Source organism: Alternaria incomplexa (assembly GCF_024043165.1).
Source record: "Alternaria incomplexa strain BMP 0042 chromosome Unknown scaffold_5, whole genome shotgun sequence".
Lineage (NCBI taxonomy): Eukaryota > Fungi > Ascomycota > Dothideomycetes > Pleosporales > Pleosporaceae > Alternaria > Alternaria incomplexa.
The window spans coordinates 976,554-995,322 of NW_026249854.1; the positions used below are offsets into that span (position 1 = coordinate 976,554).

The 18,769-nt window shown below is 54.3% G+C and overlaps 9 protein-coding genes across 9 annotated transcripts; 3 read left to right on the forward strand and 6 right to left on the reverse strand.

Annotated features, from left to right (window-relative positions):
• Positions 1 to 733: 733 nt before the first annotated feature.
• J4E90_004250 (uncharacterized protein) lies at positions 734 to 1,825 on the reverse strand (the record flags this gene model as incomplete). The annotated part of the gene is made up of 6 exons (XM_051433815.1): positions 734 to 817; positions 1,026 to 1,096; positions 1,147 to 1,155; positions 1,214 to 1,367; positions 1,417 to 1,581; positions 1,631 to 1,825. 6 exons carry the CDS (start codon positions 1,823 to 1,825, stop codon positions 734 to 736), a joined length of 678 nt encoding a protein of 225 aa, XP_051292333.1.
• Positions 1,826 to 2,942: 1,117 nt separating this feature from the next.
• J4E90_004251 (uncharacterized protein) lies at positions 2,943 to 4,330 on the forward strand (the record flags this gene model as incomplete). Its single annotated transcript, XM_051433816.1, has 2 exons — positions 2,943 to 4,105; positions 4,177 to 4,330. 2 exons carry the CDS (start codon positions 2,943 to 2,945, stop codon positions 4,328 to 4,330), a joined length of 1,317 nt encoding a protein of 438 aa, XP_051292334.1.
• Positions 4,331 to 4,963: 633 nt separating this feature from the next.
• On the reverse strand, positions 4,964 to 5,362 carry J4E90_004252 (uncharacterized protein; the record flags this gene model as incomplete). The annotated part of the gene is made up of 2 exons (XM_051433817.1): positions 4,964 to 5,230; positions 5,291 to 5,362. 2 exons carry the CDS (start codon positions 5,360 to 5,362, stop codon positions 4,964 to 4,966), a joined length of 339 nt encoding a protein of 112 aa, XP_051292335.1.
• Positions 5,363 to 6,085: 723 nt separating this feature from the next.
• Positions 6,086 to 6,681, forward strand: J4E90_004253 (uncharacterized protein; the record flags this gene model as incomplete). The annotated part of the gene is made up of 2 exons (XM_051433818.1): positions 6,086 to 6,179; positions 6,254 to 6,681. The coding sequence occupies 2 exons, from the start codon at positions 6,086 to 6,088 to the stop codon at positions 6,679 to 6,681; spliced, it is 522 nt and encodes a 173-aa protein (XP_051292336.1).
• A 1,127-nt stretch (positions 6,682 to 7,808) lies between these two features.
• On the reverse strand, positions 7,809 to 8,546 carry J4E90_004254 (uncharacterized protein; the record flags this gene model as incomplete). Its single annotated transcript, XM_051433819.1, has 2 exons — positions 7,809 to 8,515; positions 8,543 to 8,546. 2 exons carry the CDS (start codon positions 8,544 to 8,546, stop codon positions 7,809 to 7,811), a joined length of 711 nt encoding a protein of 236 aa, XP_051292337.1.
• Positions 8,547 to 9,072: 526 nt separating this feature from the next.
• J4E90_004255 (uncharacterized protein) lies at positions 9,073 to 11,400 on the reverse strand (the record flags this gene model as incomplete). The annotated part of the gene is made up of 4 exons (XM_051433820.1): positions 9,073 to 9,443; positions 9,492 to 9,664; positions 9,714 to 10,427; positions 10,478 to 11,400. 4 exons carry the CDS (start codon positions 11,398 to 11,400, stop codon positions 9,073 to 9,075), a joined length of 2,181 nt encoding a protein of 726 aa, XP_051292338.1.
• Positions 11,401 to 12,617: 1,217 nt separating this feature from the next.
• On the forward strand, positions 12,618 to 13,819 carry J4E90_004256 (uncharacterized protein; the record flags this gene model as incomplete). Its single annotated transcript, XM_051433821.1, has 2 exons — positions 12,618 to 13,069; positions 13,117 to 13,819. 2 exons carry the CDS (start codon positions 12,618 to 12,620, stop codon positions 13,817 to 13,819), a joined length of 1,155 nt encoding a protein of 384 aa, XP_051292339.1.
• Positions 13,820 to 14,581: 762 nt separating this feature from the next.
• Positions 14,582 to 16,710, reverse strand: ATP1 (Alpha subunit of the F1 sector of mitochondrial F1F0 ATP synthase; the record flags this gene model as incomplete). The annotated part of the gene is made up of 5 exons (XM_051433822.1): positions 14,582 to 15,386; positions 15,566 to 15,736; positions 15,790 to 16,185; positions 16,239 to 16,447; positions 16,639 to 16,710. 5 exons carry the CDS (start codon positions 16,708 to 16,710, stop codon positions 14,582 to 14,584), a joined length of 1,653 nt encoding a protein of 550 aa, XP_051292340.1.
• Positions 16,711 to 17,784: 1,074 nt separating this feature from the next.
• On the reverse strand, positions 17,785 to 18,515 carry J4E90_004258 (uncharacterized protein; the record flags this gene model as incomplete). The annotated part of the gene is made up of 4 exons (XM_051433823.1): positions 17,785 to 18,246; positions 18,295 to 18,354; positions 18,411 to 18,434; positions 18,483 to 18,515. The coding sequence occupies 4 exons, from the start codon at positions 18,513 to 18,515 to the stop codon at positions 17,785 to 17,787; spliced, it is 579 nt and encodes a 192-aa protein (XP_051292341.1).
• Positions 18,516 to 18,769: the final 254 nt, after the last annotated feature.

Genomic DNA, 18,769 nt, shown 5'->3' on the forward strand with positions numbered 1-18,769 from the left:
ACAACACTAGAGCCGCGAAGAACTATGCGATACACCGCATTGATGTTAGGGACGTAGTAGAAGGGGAATTGGAAATGAATGCTCAGGGTTGCGATATGTAAAACGGTCTAGAGTACAAATGACCATCGGAATATTAATGGGCGTAGTTGCAGTACAGACATTCTCTATCCATCCATGTCATCATGTTTTGAGGTCCTCCATGGCGCGTGGGCAAGGATATGATTCAAGCATCTGATGGAAAGCAGCGATTGAACATAGTCGCCTTTTCCTTTGCTTTTCAGATGTAAACGGCAGTGACTGGTATCGATCGTATGCTCTCTTCACTGGGCGACACCGCCAACAACGCTTCGCTTCTGCATAGGAAGAACGCGGTCCCGTTAAGCATGCCTTGCAGAGAGCGTGCTTATAGACAGCCTATGACTTGGGAGTACCTTCTCCACGAGCCGGTGATCCTGTGGGTGAGCGAGTGACACGACGTCTAGCCCTACCGGTTTTGCTGCGAGAACGTGACCTGCTAGAGCTAACGGATCGTTTACGCTTCTTGATGTCGGCACGAGAGCCGTTTGAATCAGCCCCAGATGAAGTAGAACGTCTGCGCCGCCGCGGTCGTGCAGGGCTTATAGACATAGAGCTCGATGGGGAGCGACGCCGGCGGCGGGGAGGAGTTCGTGATCGTGAACGTGATCGCAGCCTGGGTGCTGGTGAGCTCGACTTGTTTCTGATTGGCGGGGAACTAGATCGCGAAATGGGCCTGGGCGGCCTCCTGCTGTCCCGGCTTCGAGACCGGTCTCTCCTTCGTCTTGCGGGTGGAGACTTGCTACGGGAAGGAGACCGACGGCGCGTACGACGAGGAGGAGATCTTGAGCGGTCAGCTGACGGAGAACGCCGCGGTCGACGTCGTGGTGGTGGAGATCGAGAGGGTTCTGACGATGGTGAGCGACGTGTACGACGAGCTGGTGGAGATGCAGAACGACTGCCCGAAGGTGAGCGACGACGCTCGCGAGACCTGTCGCGACGGCCTCCACGCCCGCGACCACGACCTCCTCCAGGTATGTAAACATCGCGCTCGCGATTCGGTGGGGAGGGTCTTCGTCTCCTGTCACATGTCAGCAGTCTTGATTTCGAGCGTACAGGCCTAACACATACGGTGGTGATCTTGAGTCGCGATCGCGACGCGGAAGTCCTCTGTCAAAGTCTCTTCCACGTCCCCTACGATCACTACCACGGAATCGTCCTCCTCCTCCGCCACGGCCACGTTCAGGGCCACGCTCGGGTCGTTCCGGACGCTCGCTCTGACGGAACGAGTCAATCATAGCGTTCTGCGCCTGTTCTTCAGCACGGCGAGCATCGGCAGCGGCTTTGGAAAGCTATGAGTTGTCAGCGATGGTAAATGAGCAAGCCTCTGACCTAACTTACCTGCTCCTGTTGCAATTCGGCCTTCTTCGCTTCGAGCAATTCTCGGGGCACACCCATGGGACTATCCTGCGCACTCAGCATGAGATCCCATAGTTCTTTACAGAAAGGTGCGGTCTCCTTGTTGAGGAAGCCCGTGAGCTGAATCTGGATTTCCTTGATTTTGGGCTGCGTCCGTCAGCAAACATTCCGTTGTGTCAACTGGAGGGTTACTGACAAATTGATTCTGCTCAATGAGATTGTAGCACGTCTCGACCACAATGTCATCTTCGTCACCGAGGATAGTGGTGATCCTGTTAGCAATCCACTTCTTCATCAGATCGATGTTGACTTTCTCGATGTCGACCTTCTTGTCAAACTCGGGAGGGAACTTTGTCGCCTTGAGGCGCTTCTGATCGATGCTGAGCGCCATTTTGAGGACTTGAGATAGTGTGGAGTTGCAAGAAAAATGGGGTGACGCGTGTGCGGGAAGACGAGTTCGCGACAGTGAAAGCTGGAGCTCGGGCGGGCCCATCTGCGGGCTTGGCGGCAACCTCCGGGAATTACGTCGTTCATGCAGGTACGACCGACGCTAACGTTGTCGTCACCTGTCCCAACCCTCACCTGGGCACGCTTTCCCTGCCACATCTTGAACTCAGATACTGCAGACTGCGATTCGCGGCAAACACTTCATTGTTGCGAGCGTACCACATCATACAAGAAAGAAAAAGTCGAACAGGTCTAGAGCCTACATTGACGTTAAGTCACCTACTTTGCATGTTTTTATATTGATGTAGGCTCTACAGTGTTTGAGTTTCTCCGTGAATAAGGTGGTACGCTCGAAATAGAAGGCCTTGCTATTGTAGCCATGAGTCTACTGTACTCACCTTCGAACAACATCAAGGATTGAAGATGCAATACGTGCTGCATGTCTCGAGGTAGAGCGCAGACTGCATATCTATATAAGCTATTGCCAGCAGACAGTTGCACACTAGAAACGTAGTAAGTACATTTGTACAAACACAGGCCAAGGCTTAAAGAAGTAGGCGGGTCTCTAGGCGGCTCCCGCTCTCTCTGTTGTAGATGACAAATCGTCTGAATCTCCAGCCTCCCCTGCCATCTCGTCGAAGTCGGCAGCGTCGCGCTTCCAATCGCGCCCAGTCCAATACTTTCCATCGCGCCCACCCTCGGGGTAAGAGCTCCGGAAATAGTAGGACTCGCCAATCTCGACCAGCTCGATATCCGTGTCGAAAGCGATCATGCAGTGGCCGCGATCGCTAAACTCAGCAGTCCAAGTTGGGAAAGGCTGAACGCGTACTTGCTGTATTTACGCATCTCTTCCTGCCGTCACTCGATCAGGATGTTTGGGTCAAGGCTTCTCTTTCTGTTCCAGAGTCAAGCTATCTCGATCAAATAGGATGTGGCCACAACCATCCACTTACCTGGGCCAGCATACCATTTTCTCCCGCGTCCAATCTCACCGCTCAAATTGCTTCTCATAGTTCCTCCTTAGCATCTCTCGTCTATCATTAATTCCATCCGCACTTGTCATGGCGGGCCAAGCTGCGGCTTCGGACGTGCCTCTTGTGGAGCAACCCGAGAAGCATACCAAGCCCAAACGTCCTCACAAGCCTGCGAAGCCCGGACATCATGGCAGGCCCGTACCACCACTACCTGTCGAACCGCCCCCTAACCCATATCCTGAAGACACCGATACAGCTGCACCTGAGCCAGATGATGAGCCAGAACCGCCGGAACTTGATTTCAAACCTCCTCCCAATCCACCAGAGGAGGGCCCTGGTGAAGCTCAGACTGATGGACCCGCTGAAGAGGCACCTGAAGCTACCCCAGAAGAGCCTGCAGCTGAGCCTGAAGCTGAGCCTGAAGCTGAGCCTGAAGCTGAGCCTGAAGCTGAGCCTGAAGCTGCACCTACCCCGGATCAACCTCCCGCAGATCCTGCACCTGAGCCGGATACAGAACCTGAAGCTGCCCCCGAAGAACCAGCAGCAGACCCACCAGCTGAAGAGCCTGAAGCTGCAACCGAACCTCCCGAGCCTGTAGAGGAGCCCCCTGAAGAAAAGCCGTCTGAACCTGCCGCTGAACCAACACCTGACGCCGCGCCAGAAGAGCCAGCAGCACAGCCTCCAGTTGAAGAGCCCGAAGCTTCTCCTGCACCAGTTCAGCGTTCGGCAGATCCTGCACCTGAACCTGTCCCCGAGGAGCCGACAACAGAGCCACCAGCTGCAGAGCCCAAAGTTGAAACACCCGAGGAGGCTACATCACCAGAACCTGAGCCGGAAGCAGAGCCAACGTTGCAGGTGCCTGCTACAGAGCCCGTTGAGACAGCACCTGTAGAGCCTTCACCACCAGCTGCCGACCCTGAACCTACGCCAGCGCCTGTCGAGAGTGCAGCCGAACCAGATGCACCATCTGAACCAGTTCCAGATGCACCAACAGAACCTCCACCTGCACCACCTGTCGCGGAAGAGCCCGAGGCAGCACCGACGGCTGAACCTGAGGTCGCACCGGTGTCTAGGGCAGTAGAGCCAGAAGCACCAGCAGAAGCAGCACCCGAACCGGAAGCAGCACCTGCATATACTGCCGCAGAGACCGAAGACCTGCCTCCTCAGCCTCCAGAAGCGCCAGCGCCGGAACCGGCACCGTCTGTAGCTGAAACAGAAGCACCAGCCCCTTCCGTAGCCACTACTGCCACGTGAGTACACTAACTCCCCCTCCGATATCGCTATACTACACTACCCTTATTTTCATACTAACATCCACCAGCAAAACCCGCAAACGCGACAAAGTCAAGCTTCTCGCAGCAATGCGCGCACCGCCCGAGTCCGTCCCTATAATGGTGCTTCTTCGCCAGAAGAAGAAGGCTGGTGAGGACGTCAAGGCCATTGCAGATGCCATGCTCGCGGCTGCGGGATCTTGAAGTGAATTGGAAGATTGGTATTTGGATCGTGGTGGTGAACTTCAAGTCTCCCTAAGAATTCCCTCTACCTGGCTTTGACTACCTACCCCTATGTAGATGCTACTCGTAGCTCAATTTCATCATTACCCTTGTCTTTATTCACGTGTAACGCCTCCTCTCTGCTTCATACCGTACATGATAAAGGTCGAACTTCTCGTAGCACGCTCTTCTTTACCTACTACAACACGTGTAAGAAGGTTGCTGTGTTGATACAAATGTAGCCCAGACGGCTACAATTCCCTGGAGCCCTCCGCAAAGTCTTTTCATCTATCGATGTAGACTGCAGTACACGAAATGCACCTGGTGTCTCCTGTTCAGATTCTGTCTTGTATACCGCAACTCCACGCAAGAAGTTACTACTGACATGAAGCGACGTGCATGTAGACACAACAATGTCTCCCTCCGCATTGACGTTCCCATCCATTCCGTCTCCTCAATACCCACCGTGCAAGCTCTGCTGTTGAGCATGACCCCAGACAGGGCTCGCCCTTGACCTTCGCCGCAGAGTCCCCGCTTCTCGCGCTGGGCTTCTCCCAGCACTTCTCCATGCTCCCACTCATAGTATTGTAGTTCCATCCTCAACCCCAACCCTCTTCACCCCCCAACAGCCTTCCTAACCAAACTCCTCGCTTCCTCCAGGCCCCTGCCCAACTCTCCCCTCTTATGCGCCTCCTTGACCTCGTAGTGGAATTTTAGCAGGTCTTTTGCGCGCTTCAGTTCTGGGTCTTGCTCATCGTCCACTGTTGTTGATGACATTTGGTTCGTCGTGGTCTTTGCGGCGGCATCGTGAGAAGATGGGGGTGATGTGGAGGTAGAGGTATTCGAGTGCGCGGATACGAGGGCGAGTGCTGCGGCGGGGTCCTATAGTCGATTTCGTGTTAGAAAGGGTATACGTGTGTTGGTGTAGGAAGGGCAACGTACACAGACGCGCAGGGAGACGAGGTCAGATAGTATTTCCGCAAGTTGCATTGTGTTTCCTTGGGTTTGCGCCATATCTGCTATTGCTGACGAGAAATCCGAGGCCTGTTTGCTCGTGTGTGGTAACAGCTGTGTAATGCAGCGTGGGAAAGTGCTGAAAGTTTGGTCGCGTTGCGATGCGAGCGCAAGTGGGATGCATGGCCTGGAAGCTCTGACGTTCACCCCACATCTCGGTTCCCAACTTCCCATGGCGGGCAGGGGCCCAGATCAAAACTCCCCCCGTCAATTGCCGGCTAAGTAGTTTGCCGAAGACGGTGTGCGACTTTTGCTTTCAGTCATCTCCGCGTGATTTTGGGTCATTGTCTTGAATACGTTCGTTGGTTATCATTATGGCGAGTATCCAAGCTATCAGGGCAAACTGCCGCAAGGTACGTGATTTCGTGTCATGTTCGCGCTATCAACGGATTAAGAGAAGAAGAAAGGGCTGGGAAGTCGCGTTAAAGTGAGGGCTGCAGTTGTAGAGTTGCTCGCTTGTCATCCTATGTGAAGACATGTGCCGTCCCTCTGGCATACGTGTTGTGAAGGTCGAGCCTGGTAACCTTGGAAGGAAGACGTTTAGCAAAGACGCTCTTCGTGCAATCTGACATGTTACAGGTCATGTGCATAGGCCGAAACTATGCAGACCACATCAAGGAGTTGTCGAGTGCTACGCCTAAGCAGCCCTTCTTCTTTCTGAAGCCACCGTCGTCTATCTTGCTGCCAGGCGCTGGCCCAGTACTACGCCCACGTGGTGTAAACATGCACTATGAAGTTGAGCTTGGTCTCATCATGGGGAAGACATTGCGGGATTTGCATCCTGAAGATACGAAGGGTGCTATGGATGCTATCGAAGGTACATAAAACGCCATACATCCAGCCAGATATAACAGTATATCGAGATCCATCCGACTAACATTCACGACCCAGGCTACATTCTCGCCATCGATATGACAGCTCGCAACGTGCAGGACGAGGCGAAAAGAAAAGGACTCCCATGGTCTATCGCAAAAGGCTTCGACACGTTCATGCCCATCAGCAACTTCATCGCGAAAAACAGAATCCCAGACCCACAGAAAGCACACCTTTGGCTCTCAGTCAACAACGAGATGAAGCAGTCTGACAACACTGAGCTGATGCTTTTCCGAATCCCAAGACAGCTGAGCGATATTAGCAGGGTCATGACACTGGAGAAGGGCGACATCGTACTTACGGGAACCCCGAAGGGTGTAGGCCCAGTGAAGACGGGCGACGTTATGCGTGCAGGGCTGAAGGTCGATGGAAAAGATATCGAAGAGGCAAGTTTGGAGGTGCGAGTTGCGGATCGCGAGGGCTTGTACGAGTTCAGCGAGACATAGTGTCAGTTCCCTAATCGAGGGCAATCAATGAGGCTCGTTTGCTTCCGATGGATACCAAAAATCATCGAGTTCCGATACCTCTTGTTTCGTCCTAACAGGATTTTTCCTAGTTCCAGACCCAACAGCTAGCTCAACTCGGTTGCCCGTATTGCGCGAGCTCGAAGGCTTAGGGATGGCCTTCAAACGTGACAGTGGCGCTGCTGCTGCTTTGCGAGGTGACTTCTTAGCTCTGTCTGCCACGGTGGTATGCATATCATCGCTCTCGCTACGTCCCATCCCTCTCGCTTTCTGCGGACTGCGTAGTATAACAACGAGTGACTTTTGCTGCTCCTCATTTACAGCGCTCGGTCGAACTGGCGAGGGATTCCTCCTCTTGGCAGCTGAAGTGGCAGCGTTAGGTATGTTCGACTTGGCAAGACTTCTCGTGACCAACTGAGTGGGTTCAATCGCCGTGTTTCTGCTTTGATTTACAGCAACATTGCGCTTTGTGGTTGCCGGAGCTCTGCCGGAGGGCCGAATCGCTGTACTGGATCTGGCCTTGCTATTGTCTGGTCCTTGATCCTGGGCAGTCTTTTGCTTCTTGCGCGATGAAAGAGCTGGCTCGACCAACTGTGTTGGTGGGAGGAGTGATTCGCTACCTGTTACGTGCGGCTTTCGCTCTTCAGCATCCTGTTCTTGCATCCTCTTAGCTTGAGCACGAGTCAGCCTTTGAGTGTGGGGCTCCTTTGTAGGCTGCTTTCGCTTCCGTGTGATGGTTTTGTCGGCCAGTTGTGTTGGAGGCGGGGCGACTCTGGCACGTGGGCGAGGCTTTCGTGTAGGCACCGGCACTGGGGCTGGGGCTGGGACCGGAGCCGGGGCCGAAGGATGAGTCGGGCGGTTGTGATGGACCAGCTGTGTTGCAACGGGAGCAGCGTATACTGGTTGAACAGGCCTTGGAACAGGTGTTCGGACTTGTCTCTGTTCATCTGCCAGATGTGGTAACATAGAGTTGTGGATCGAAGGTCTCTGCATCAATCTTTGTCTTGCTGACTTCACTGGATGACCTGGAGGTACAGTTGAAGTAGACGTATCGACTGGTCCCCTGAAATAGTCGTTAGCGTTACAAAAGGTCATTACCAAGGCCGCTCTTACCTATGTCTCATCTCTGGACTCCGGGGTACTTGAATCTCTTCACGTACAAAACCCGGCATGAGTATCAGGTCTTCATCGTCCGTGTCACTTGTTACTTCTGAAGTTCCGGCGTTGAGTAATTGAGACGGTGGAATGGATCTTAGCATGCCATGCTGAGGCTTAGAAACGGTCTGTGGGCCAGCGGTGTTGGACTTGGACTTGGGATCCTGCCGCGTAGATTTGAGCCGGGTGACTTCTTGCTCTAAACTCTCGATCCGACGCGCGTCTTGATTACGACCAGCTTCGAGAAGATCAAGACGTCGAAGAACACCCTTCAGTTCCCTGGGGACCTGTTTGAGCTTGTCGAGACCGTCCACAGCATGAGACAAAACATTGTCCAGCTCGATCTGCTTCTGCCTGACGTGCTTGTTCGTGTCGACGAATATGCCCAGGCGCGTCATCTCGCCTGCTGCCCACTTCTCGAAAGCCTTGTCGTCATCTTCAGCTTCGATCGCTGCGAGTTGTTGCTCCAAGTGGCGGACCCTGGACGTGGCAGCTTCGGCAGCCTCTGCAACGTGTTCGGTAGATCTGATGCGGGCTTCGTATTCTTCATGATGCTGCTGAAGCGTTCGCATCTCCGTGAGCAGATGGACGTGCTGTTGTTTCATTTCTGGCCCCCATAGCAGTGCCTCCGCCGATGCGAACGGCATACGTGAGTCGACATCTGTCGCCGAACTAGGTCTTCTGGGACCCATTGCGAGGGGATGCGGATCAGTGACGACAATGCGTTAGCTAGTACGATGTGGTGATGAGGTAAGGTGATGTTGCTGGCGAGGCTAGATAGAAAACGCTGACCGCTACATGAGAGGTGAAGAGAATGACTGGCTGTGTGCGCCGTAAGATGAGAGGCGATATTCGCGACGCGATGGTGGGTCCAGACGAGAGGAGCAGGCACGAGGTTGGGTGTGGCTTCCTCGGTCGAGCAGCTTCACCGAGCTGGCACATCTCCGCCACCCCATCCAAGGGACAGATTGAACACCACCTATAGACGCCAATAGAAGTAAATAACCTGGAAGTCTGCGTTAAGTTAGTAGTTTGCTGACTTTCGTTCTGATACCAGTGTAGATTGCAGCGCACCTGCAAAGGTTCCTTTTGAACGTGGTGCGGCAACACACTTACCGCAAAGCCTTAACGAAGACCAGATCAAAGAATAAGTAGTGAAGTAAACTCTTTCTTATTTCATGCTACCTACTGGGTACCCCCCACTTCCACTCAATCAGATTAAGCAGTACGCTTCGGTCCTTTCGGCGCATCTATTACATCATCTCTCTTCATGATGCGAATCTTCGTGTCTTTCTTTGCGCTATCTCCATCCGATTCAGATTCCTTTGGCCGTTCCGCCACACTCTTGTCGTAGCTACTCGGGTCGATACCAAGAATGCCACCTACATTGTTGCGGTCACCGGGGACAGAGAATTCGCGGAAGGCGTAGCGCCATTCATTTAGGAAGCCGCGAATGGCCTTGCCAACTTTGTCCTTGCCGTTCTTGGAGTGGTGACCCGTTCCTGTAATAGCGTAGACTGGACGCGAAGAAGAGCTGTGCTTTAACAGGATGCCTTCGAGATACGAAACCGACTCATCTGGATGCAGACCTGGGTGATGTTAGTCTCGGTATAAACAAACACTCTGTATCGACGTACCGTGAAGATCAACATACAGCTCTCTCGAGCCGTCGCTGTCCTTGTTGCGATCTTCGTAAAGGATACGAGCAGCTTCACGGTGAGCTTCACGCATCAGGTTGTTCTCACTCTGCCCCCTAAGACTAAGAGCTTTAGCCGCGCGCGAATCGCTGCGGTTCCAAGCTTGAGCAGCGCTGTTGTATGTTAGCGGTGGAATGTCGTAGGACGAGGCATGCCTCTTACCTCTGCAAAAACTTGTTGCGCAGACTGCCATGCTTGAAAGCCTCGGCGCGAGCTTTGAGATAAGCCTGATTGCCCTTCTCACCCGTCTCTAGCCATGGAATGTGCTGAGGAGCGGGTATCGCCTGGGCAGCCACACTGTTTTCGCGAGATCCTGTGAAGCTTTTAGTCGGTCTCAATCCCTTGCGAGCCGGAGTGGCAGGAGCCGGAACAGGCGACATGCGAACGACATCTGCAAGATTGTTAGGTCCTGGAGCATCTTTGTGATGGCCATGTCCACCTCGCTTGCCGTGGTGACGCTTTCCAGTCTTAGCAGCAGCAGCGGAACCCAGACTAGGGAAAGCGTCGTTATCGTCGACTGCGAGCACCGAAGGTGTGGTGGCACGCGAAGTCTGGCGACTGCCGGTTCTAGACTGCGGGCGGCTACCGCCTCCGGGAGTGAAGTTTGCAAAAGGACTCAGTCCTGGTGGAGGGCGTGTGGGGCCACCACCTGTCAGACCGTAGAGTTGTTCCAAAGAGGTCGCGGCTGATGTTATCGACGGTGTGCCTAGGGGAGAGCCGTTGTAGTGGAGGGTGGGAAATTCATAATCGGACATCTGGAAGTTGGGTATTGGTGGAGTTTGGACGTCCGACACAGCCATACGAGCCATGAGCGCAGACGGGTCATGTGAGAAGAGGCACGTATCGCCAGCCAGGCAGTTTCCGTTTAGAAAGTATCTGTATCGGGTATTAGCCTGGACTACCTAGAGAGCTGTGTATATACCTACTTGCACAACGTCTTGCTGGTGTCATGGCTGAATCTGCAGTCTGCTCGGGCGCAATGTCCGGTTGACAGAAAGTACTTGCACACGATGTTGCTCTTCTGCTGACCCACGGGTGTACTAGGCCTAAATGCTGGGCTCATAGACTTCCCGATGACGTATCCTGGGTGCTCGGAGGGTGTGGTAGGGAGTTGTTGTACGTCCAGTTGCTGTCCCATGAGTGCGAGGAGAGCGGCACTGAGGTCGTAGCCATTGGCCTCTAAGACCTTCTCCAGCTCTTCGTCTGATCGGTCGTCCCTGAGGATCGAGCGCAGCATGTCGTATGGGCCCATGTCCATGGTCTGGGGCTGCACCCACTCGGCCGCGGCACCGTTGAGCGTGCCATCGCCGAGGAGAGACGACTCAGTGCTCGCGGCGTCATCGTTGACTAGCCAGTCGACGGAGTGGCCATCGAGGTCGCCATACGACTCGGTGTTGGGACTTGCGCATTCGCTGAACTGGTATGCGCTCAGGCTGGGGCTGTGGGGGATATGCGGTGTGGAAAAAGCAAGGCGAGGCGAGGGTCGCGGGGAAGTAAAGGGGGACGCGGTGGACGACTTTGTGCGCGCGAAGCCCGGTGGCATGGGGAAGCCCGGCGGCGGGTGTACCATGCGCGGCGAGGCGTTGACAGGAGTAGGGGCGCGATTGGCCTGCCAGGGAGCTGGCGAGGGCCGGCGGATGATGGTATGGCGGCTGGGCGGAGAGCTGGACGAGCTGCCGGCGTCGCGATAGCGCCAGAGGCAGTCCAGGACGATGTTCTCGAGTGATTTGCCCGTGAGGTTGGTCTCCTTGCGCATCAGCTCCTCGAGCTTGTCCGTCTTGTCCTCCTCATCCAGGGCCTCGTCCTGCAGCACAGGCAGCGCCTTCTCGTACAAGTCGTCGGCGACCATGGCGTTTACTTCCAAGCAGGCAAAGGATACTGGGCGATGGGTGTTCGGGTGTGGCGCGCAGGACGGGTGAGGTCAGAGGTCAGAGGTCGGGGTCCAGGTCGAGACAGGAGGCCGTCGGGGGTGATTACAAGTACTGCGGGTAATGGCAGAGGAGCGACCGGCGCGTCACAGGAGGAATGAAGCTGCAACGAAGGGCAATAACCAGTCCCGCAGCCTTCTTCTGCAGGACACACCAAGTGCGCCAAAACGGGCAGAGTGATGGAATGCCTGGGGCGATCTCGAGCGCGAATGAAGCTCAAGGGACTAGGCTCAACTACGTAGGGGTGGGGGATGCTTGCACCGTGCAGCAACGTCGACCATACAGCGGGAACGGTAATCTCCAGCACTTGCTCCCGGTCTGCCCTACATGGCCCTGGAGCCTCGAGCGGGTGGTGATGTGGTGCGAAGGAGTCTCAGCTGAGCGAGGATGATGACGACTGGGGCTGGATAAGAAGTGCTGCGATGGCATTCGTCGGCGGAAAAACAAGCTGCAACATATGCCTCAAGTGCCTTCGAATAGGGCTATGGGCGCCACAGACTGCGAGAGGCTGAGTAATCACGTGCTCTGCGTCGTGTGGGTCCGCGGAAACATCCATGGATGCAGTACGTTGTAGGTTGCTGGGAGCTGTCTAACATGACCAGAGCACATGTCACACACAGTATATGCGCATACAATGCTGCAATCACCCTATACACGAAACAACTTGAGCAGGTCTGCGGACTACATCACGACAAAAACCTGCAAAGTGGGTAACCTAACGTCAACGTAGGCTCCAGGGTGTTCAGTTTTTTGCTAGGTTGACTGGCAATCATCGAATTATAGTTGTCCCACGCGCATGCCGAGCAAGACTGCTTTTCAACTCGGGGCCGATCTGATCTAATCGCCTAATGCAGGGCGGATCCATGGCGGATGCACCGCGTTCGTCCGCCCGGATGACGATGAAACCCAGAGCTCTCCAACAGCGCCCACACCACACTAGCATTAGCATCTCACACCAAAGCTGCCTCCGACGCTCCACTACCACCACGCGGAATGTCCGTCTCCAGTTGTATCAGCTAGCATCTCCCATTACCGTTCTATTCACTTCCCTACTGCATTCACATCCTCTTACCTCCGCATACTTCCGCGCCACTCCGTTAGGCGCACCTCCCCGTATTGTATAGAGGCATCCATCAACATGCCAGCGAGCGACTATGATGTCCGCGCTCTTGCGCTTCCTTTAGACGACGAGGAAACAGGCCAGACGCCAATATGGAGTCGACGTCCGCAATCATCTACCTTCCGGCGCAACGCATCGCACCACAGTCAACAGACCTCATGGCGGCAGCGCGCCATGGACAAGTACGATACACTCTCGCGACGAGTCCTCGATCAATATAACAAACTTTCACCCCTGCAGAAAGTGCTGTTCTTCGTAGGGAACTTGGTGCTGGCAGTGGGCGGCATACTGTTCCTGGTGTACAACGAGCGCATATTCGGGGCCCTGTTACCCGTCGCGAAGAAGTGGAGAGACGTGACAGCCGGATGGCTGATCCTCTGGGTCTTGATCTTCATCGTATCATTTCCGCCATTGATTGGCTATTCGAGTTTACTCACCATAGCCGGCTTTGTCTATGGCTTTCCAAACGGGTATGCTTCACACGTTACTCACAACATGCAATCTGACAGTGTACCAGTTGGTTCATCGCCGCGACTGCAACCGTCGCTGGCAGCACAGCATCCTTCCTCCTCTCGCGCACCCTCCTCAAGTCTATGGTCCACCGCCTCATAGCCAATGACACGCGCTTCGCTGCCCTCTCTCTCACCCTCAAACACGATGGCCTCAAACTCCTCGTCATGTACCGACTATGTCCGCTACCATACTCCATCTCCAACGGCGCTGTCGCAACCTTCCCCACCGTACACTGGGCATCCTACGCTCTAGCCACAGCCATAGTATCACCGAAGCTGATGCTACACATATTCATCGGCAGCCAACTCGAGAAGATTGCTGAAAGTGGAGGCAAAATGGACCCCAGCACAAAAGCTCTATCCTACGTTTCCATTTTCATTGGTCTCGTTGCGGGTGTTACCACGGGCTGGCTCGTATACCGCAAGACCAAGGCCCGCGCTGCACAGCTAGAAGCTGAGGAGCGTGCGGGTATCCGTCGCATGAGTATCGAGGACCTTGAACATGAATACGCGGACGATCCGGGAGCGCTGGAAGCTGCCGAAAGGTTACGTGAAGAGGATGACGACATCAGTCTTCGGACAACATGGGACGATGAATACAGAGATGAACCACCCGAGACGGGTGATGCCGTGGAAATCGGCGACGATCCATTCAAGGATGGCGATGCCAGTGACGGAGAAGAACGGGGACGCGGAAGGCAGAAGTAGACGTATTTGTATACGGTCCTTTTGCTTAGATCGCTTGGATAGGCGAGTACCTACTATAGACTACTAGAATTGAATCCGCATCGTCAAATGTCCTTCCCTTCCAACTATATCGTGAGACGGGTATGATCTGGCTACAAGCCAAGGGAATAGGCTCTGAATTTCATTCCATATTTCAGACATCCTATATTACGTTTGCCTGCTACAGACAAGCCTGCGGCTTCAGAGAGTTTTTAATACTGATCCTGGTCGACATTCGGCTTTTCTCCCATTGGCATAGGTTTGGGGCATGAAGCAATGTACGTAAACAGGGTACCTCCAAACTATTTGGATGCTACCTGATGTGATCACCGTATGCTGCAAGATGACAGTGAGCTACAGCAGACATGACCGAGTTCCTGCGTAGCTTAAAATCAATATCACCTTTTCGTCACATACGTCAGGAACAACAAGTATAACAGAGGAAACGTTCATTTGTCATATACAGAGCCTCCACCATCCCACTTCCATGAGCTGAAAAAGAGCCGTATATGTACCGCTAACAGGAGCACAGGGAATCACAAGAGGTATTCGTCGACCAAGGTAGGCGTGCGTTGCCAGGCTGATGTCAATGCAGAAAAACGAACAAATCTTCCATATTGAGACACAGCTGATGGCGAGGACGCATCTTCTATTATACATCTATTCTCAAAGACCAATCAGCACTTTTTTGGCCCCTCAGAACATTGGAATAGACAGTACCCACTCTTCCAGCCTTCAACTCGTTTATGCCGCGAAGCTCTTGGTGAAGCTCTGTGCAACCTCCCTGAGCTTGGACTCGAGGTCCTTGCTGAGCGCACCTTCCCGGTCGATCTGGTTGAGCATGTCCTGCTCGTTTGATCGGAGGTGGGCAAGGAAGTCAGCCTCCCACTGAAGAATCTTGCTGACGGGTACGGAGTCGAGGAGACCGTTGATACCAGCGTAGATCAAAGGAACCATCTCGTTGACGGCCATGGGGGAGTACTGCTTCTGCTTGAGGAGCTCGGTGAGACGCTCACCACGGGACAAAGTCTGCTTTGTCGCAGCATCGAGATCGGAACCGAATTGAGCGAAGGCAGCAACCTCACGGTACTGGGCCAAGAAGAGCTTGAGGGAACCGGCGACCTGCTTCATGGCCTTGACCTGGGCAGCGGAACCGACACGGGAGACAGAGAGACCGACGTTAATGGCGGGACGGATACCCTTGTAGAAGAGCTCGGCCTCCAAGAAGATCTGGCCATCAGTGATGGAAATGACGTTGGTGGGAATGTAAGCGGACACATCACCACCCTGGGTCTCAATGACGGGCAGAGCAGTGAGCGAACCACCACCAAGCTTGTCGTTCATCTTGGCGGCACGCTCAAGGAGACGAGAGTGGAGGTAGAAAACGTCACCGGGGTAAGCCTCACGACCAGGAGGACGACGGAGAAGCAGAGACATTTGACGGTAGGCAACGGCCTGCTTGGTCAAGTCATCGTAGATGATCAAGGCGTGCTTGCCGTTGTCACGGAACCATTCACCCATGGAGCATCCGGCGAATGGCGCAATGTACCTGAGGGTGTGTCAGTCAATGTCTCATATCAGCTCACGTCAAGCAAGAAAAAAACTGAACAGGCCTGCAGCCTACATCAACACGAAAGCACACAAGATATGTGACCTGGCGTCGATGTAGGCTCCAGACCTATCCGGGATTTTTCTTGTATGAGGTGAGCTCGTACAGATACAACTTACTGCAGAGGGGCGGCCTCAGAGGCGGTGGCGGCAACGATGATGGTGTACTTCATGGCGTCGTTCTCCTCGAGGGTCTTGACGAGCTGGGCAACGGTGGATCGCTTCTGACCGACGGCAACGTAGATACAGTAGAGCTTCTTCTTCTCGTCGGTGCCCTTGTTCCATCGCTGTCTAATCTTCATGTCAGCTTGTGTTGCTTGTAGGTCGTAAGGAAGTTTGCGTACTGGTTAAGCATGGCGTCGAGGGCAACGGCGGTCTTTCCGGTTTGACGGTCACCAATGATCAACTCACGCTGACCACGTCCAATGGGAACCATGGCGTCGACGGACTTGAGACCAGTCTGGACGGGCTCCTTGACGGACTGGCGGGGCAGGATACCGGGGGCCTTGAGCTGAGCACGGCGGCGCTCAGTGGTCTTGAGGGGACCCTTTCCGTCAATGGGGTTACCGAGAGCGTCAACGACACGTCCGAGAAGAGCCTCGCCGACGGGAACGTCGACAATCTCTCCGGTACGCTTGACGGTCTCGCCCTCCTTGACCAAACGGTCAGAACCGAAGAGCACAACACCGACCTGGCCGGCTTCCAAGTTCATGCACATGCCCTTGACACCGGAGGCGAACCTGTCACCCCGTTAGCTTCCATGGCAAATTGTCGTAATGTGCAGGTGGCGTACTCGACAAGCTCCTCAGCCTGGACGTTGTTCATGCCGTGGACACGGGCGATACCGTCACCGACGGACAGGACACGTCCAGTCTCGGAGAGGCTGTTCTCCTCCTGGACACCGCGGATCCTCTGCTCCAGGATGGAGGAAACCTCGGTGGGGGTGGCCTTCGCATCGGCGGCGTAGGATCGGATGGCGTTGGTGAACGCGGGAGCGCGGGTCTGTGGGCGGGCAAAAGGCGTCAGTGGTGCACTTGGGTAGAGGGGAGCTGGTCCCGCCGCCGCGCAGCCCGGGCAGTTCCATCAACGAAGCTCCATTGCGGCGCCAATGGCATCGGATATCGGTTCTGGAGGCTGCTGGCGATGGCTGGACGGGCGGCAGGCGCAATTGCAGGCGGTTGCGATGGACTTACCGACGCAATCCTGCTCGTGGCAGAGATTGCAGCGACCCGGCGGCTCGACTGGCGGATGGCCCTTGAGAACATGGCTGCAGCTGCTCAAGAGTCTAATTCGGAGGCTCTGCAACCAATTGAGATTGATGCAGGTATGGAAGAGGGGAGATGGTGATGGAGTGCAGGATGGGGAGCTCTGCTGTGAGGAAGAAAGTCCTGCGGTTCGGGAGGAAAGCGCGGACCTTGGCGTCTACCCTAATCCTAAAAAAGCCGCATCTCAACCGAGCTCTCTCACTGCAACACCACGTTGGCACTCGACGGGCCATGATCTGACTGGCGATTTTGAATAAAATACTAGACAACGAAACGGAGCATTCAGCTGCTACGCATTATTGCGTTGACCTCTTCGTACGACATCCCGATCCGATACACGATCCTCGTCTACATTGTCAGTACCCCACACTTTGATAAAGATAAAGTAGATGTTTGTGGATACCTTCGGACTGCGTTTCGGTGTACGGTACAACTGATATCACGGTCTCCCTTGCAAACTTCTGTTGTCAGGATCAGATAATTATTATCGACTGGAAGCATACATTGTACGGATGGCGTATCTACCTCAATGGCCCTTCCAATACATCAGTACTTGTAACACATACAAGGGCGCATTCCAACACAAGCCGACGGGCTGTCCTCTATGTTGCAATCTACATAAACGAACAGCGAGGAAGATTACGATAGCTCCGCTGTATCGTAGGTGTCAAAGCTGTTGATACGTTCTTGTATACGCCTTGCTGTCTTGTTGTAGTAGGCAAAAAAACTACGCCAATGTGTCGAGCATTCTTCCAATTCGGGTTACTCAAGAGATCACGGTCGAAATAGCATGGCTTCAGATATAAAATAGCAACATTCTAAATTGGTATCCTACTATGTTATGTGAATCTTTAAAAACTCGCAGCCACTTATGCAAACTTGACTACCAAAGACAACGTATACCTCAAGACGCCGCGTACACCTTGCTCCTGCGCAATGCTCCTTCTCCTGCAGTATTCATACACTATTTGCACTGTCTTCTGGTCCTCCAATGTCTGCTTCGGTTAACCTGCAAGTGCCAATAACTGGGTCCTTGTCTGCTCATGCGCTGTACATCCGTTGTCGAGTTGCGTCTCATTTCGCGGAGCCGTTTTGACCCTTCTCCTTGCTCTTCCTAAACTTCTGAATCTCCAACTCAACAGCCTGGTCTATCCGGCGCTTGAGTTCGGGGCGGTAGCCGAGCATGAAGAGTATCTCGAACCAGACGAAGAACGGAGCCAGGAAGATGGCCTGCACAAGGTTGTCCAGAAGCGCTGGTGCTCTTCCTTCGAACTTTCCGTGTCCGACGAACTGGGCGATCCAGCATGCAATGTTGATTGCGCCGGCCCACGAGTTGGCAGTCGCACCGTACGTTGACGTGAGGTGGTTCGCATACGCGGTGCTGCCGATAAGGATCGGGGCAATCATGGCACCTGCGACAGGTTCCATGAGGATGTACAAGGTCGAGTACAGAACGGCTCCGGCCGTGCCGACGTTGAGCGGGAGATTAGGTACCGAGAGCCATGACGGTATGGGGACGGCAGGCGTGTTGGTGAGCTACTATCGTGTTAGAGGGGCCGCGATGAGAGCAGTCGGATTCCTCACCAGTAGGAAAGACGTCAACAGGATCGGAGGTACACAGAGCAGATGTATGCCGACGTTGACCTGACACATGACATGTTAGCTGACATGTGAAGATGCTCTCTGACGGCAGAGCCTACTTTATTATGGTGGTATGCTCCGTACTAGATTCCAGTCAGCCAAGTACAGACATCTGTTGAAGAATGACGTACGAAGACGAGTTGCTTCTCTAGATTGAGAGACATGGTGCCGGATGGGGAACTTGGGCGCGTGTCAAAGAGTGGGATGGACGTCAAGAGACTAAATCATGTCTTGGAAGCGCAGGATGGAGAGTCGAGCTCGGGGAGTGTGGAAGGACCAAGGCACCGGCGGCGGGAGCCGAGAGATGATGGCGCAGGGTGAATGGGTATCACGACATGGGTGTGTGGGGGTGCGCAAGCTGGCAGGTGGGAGTTGGGTCGCTGCTCGGGCCTTAGCGAGTGATTTTCCGCGCCGAGAG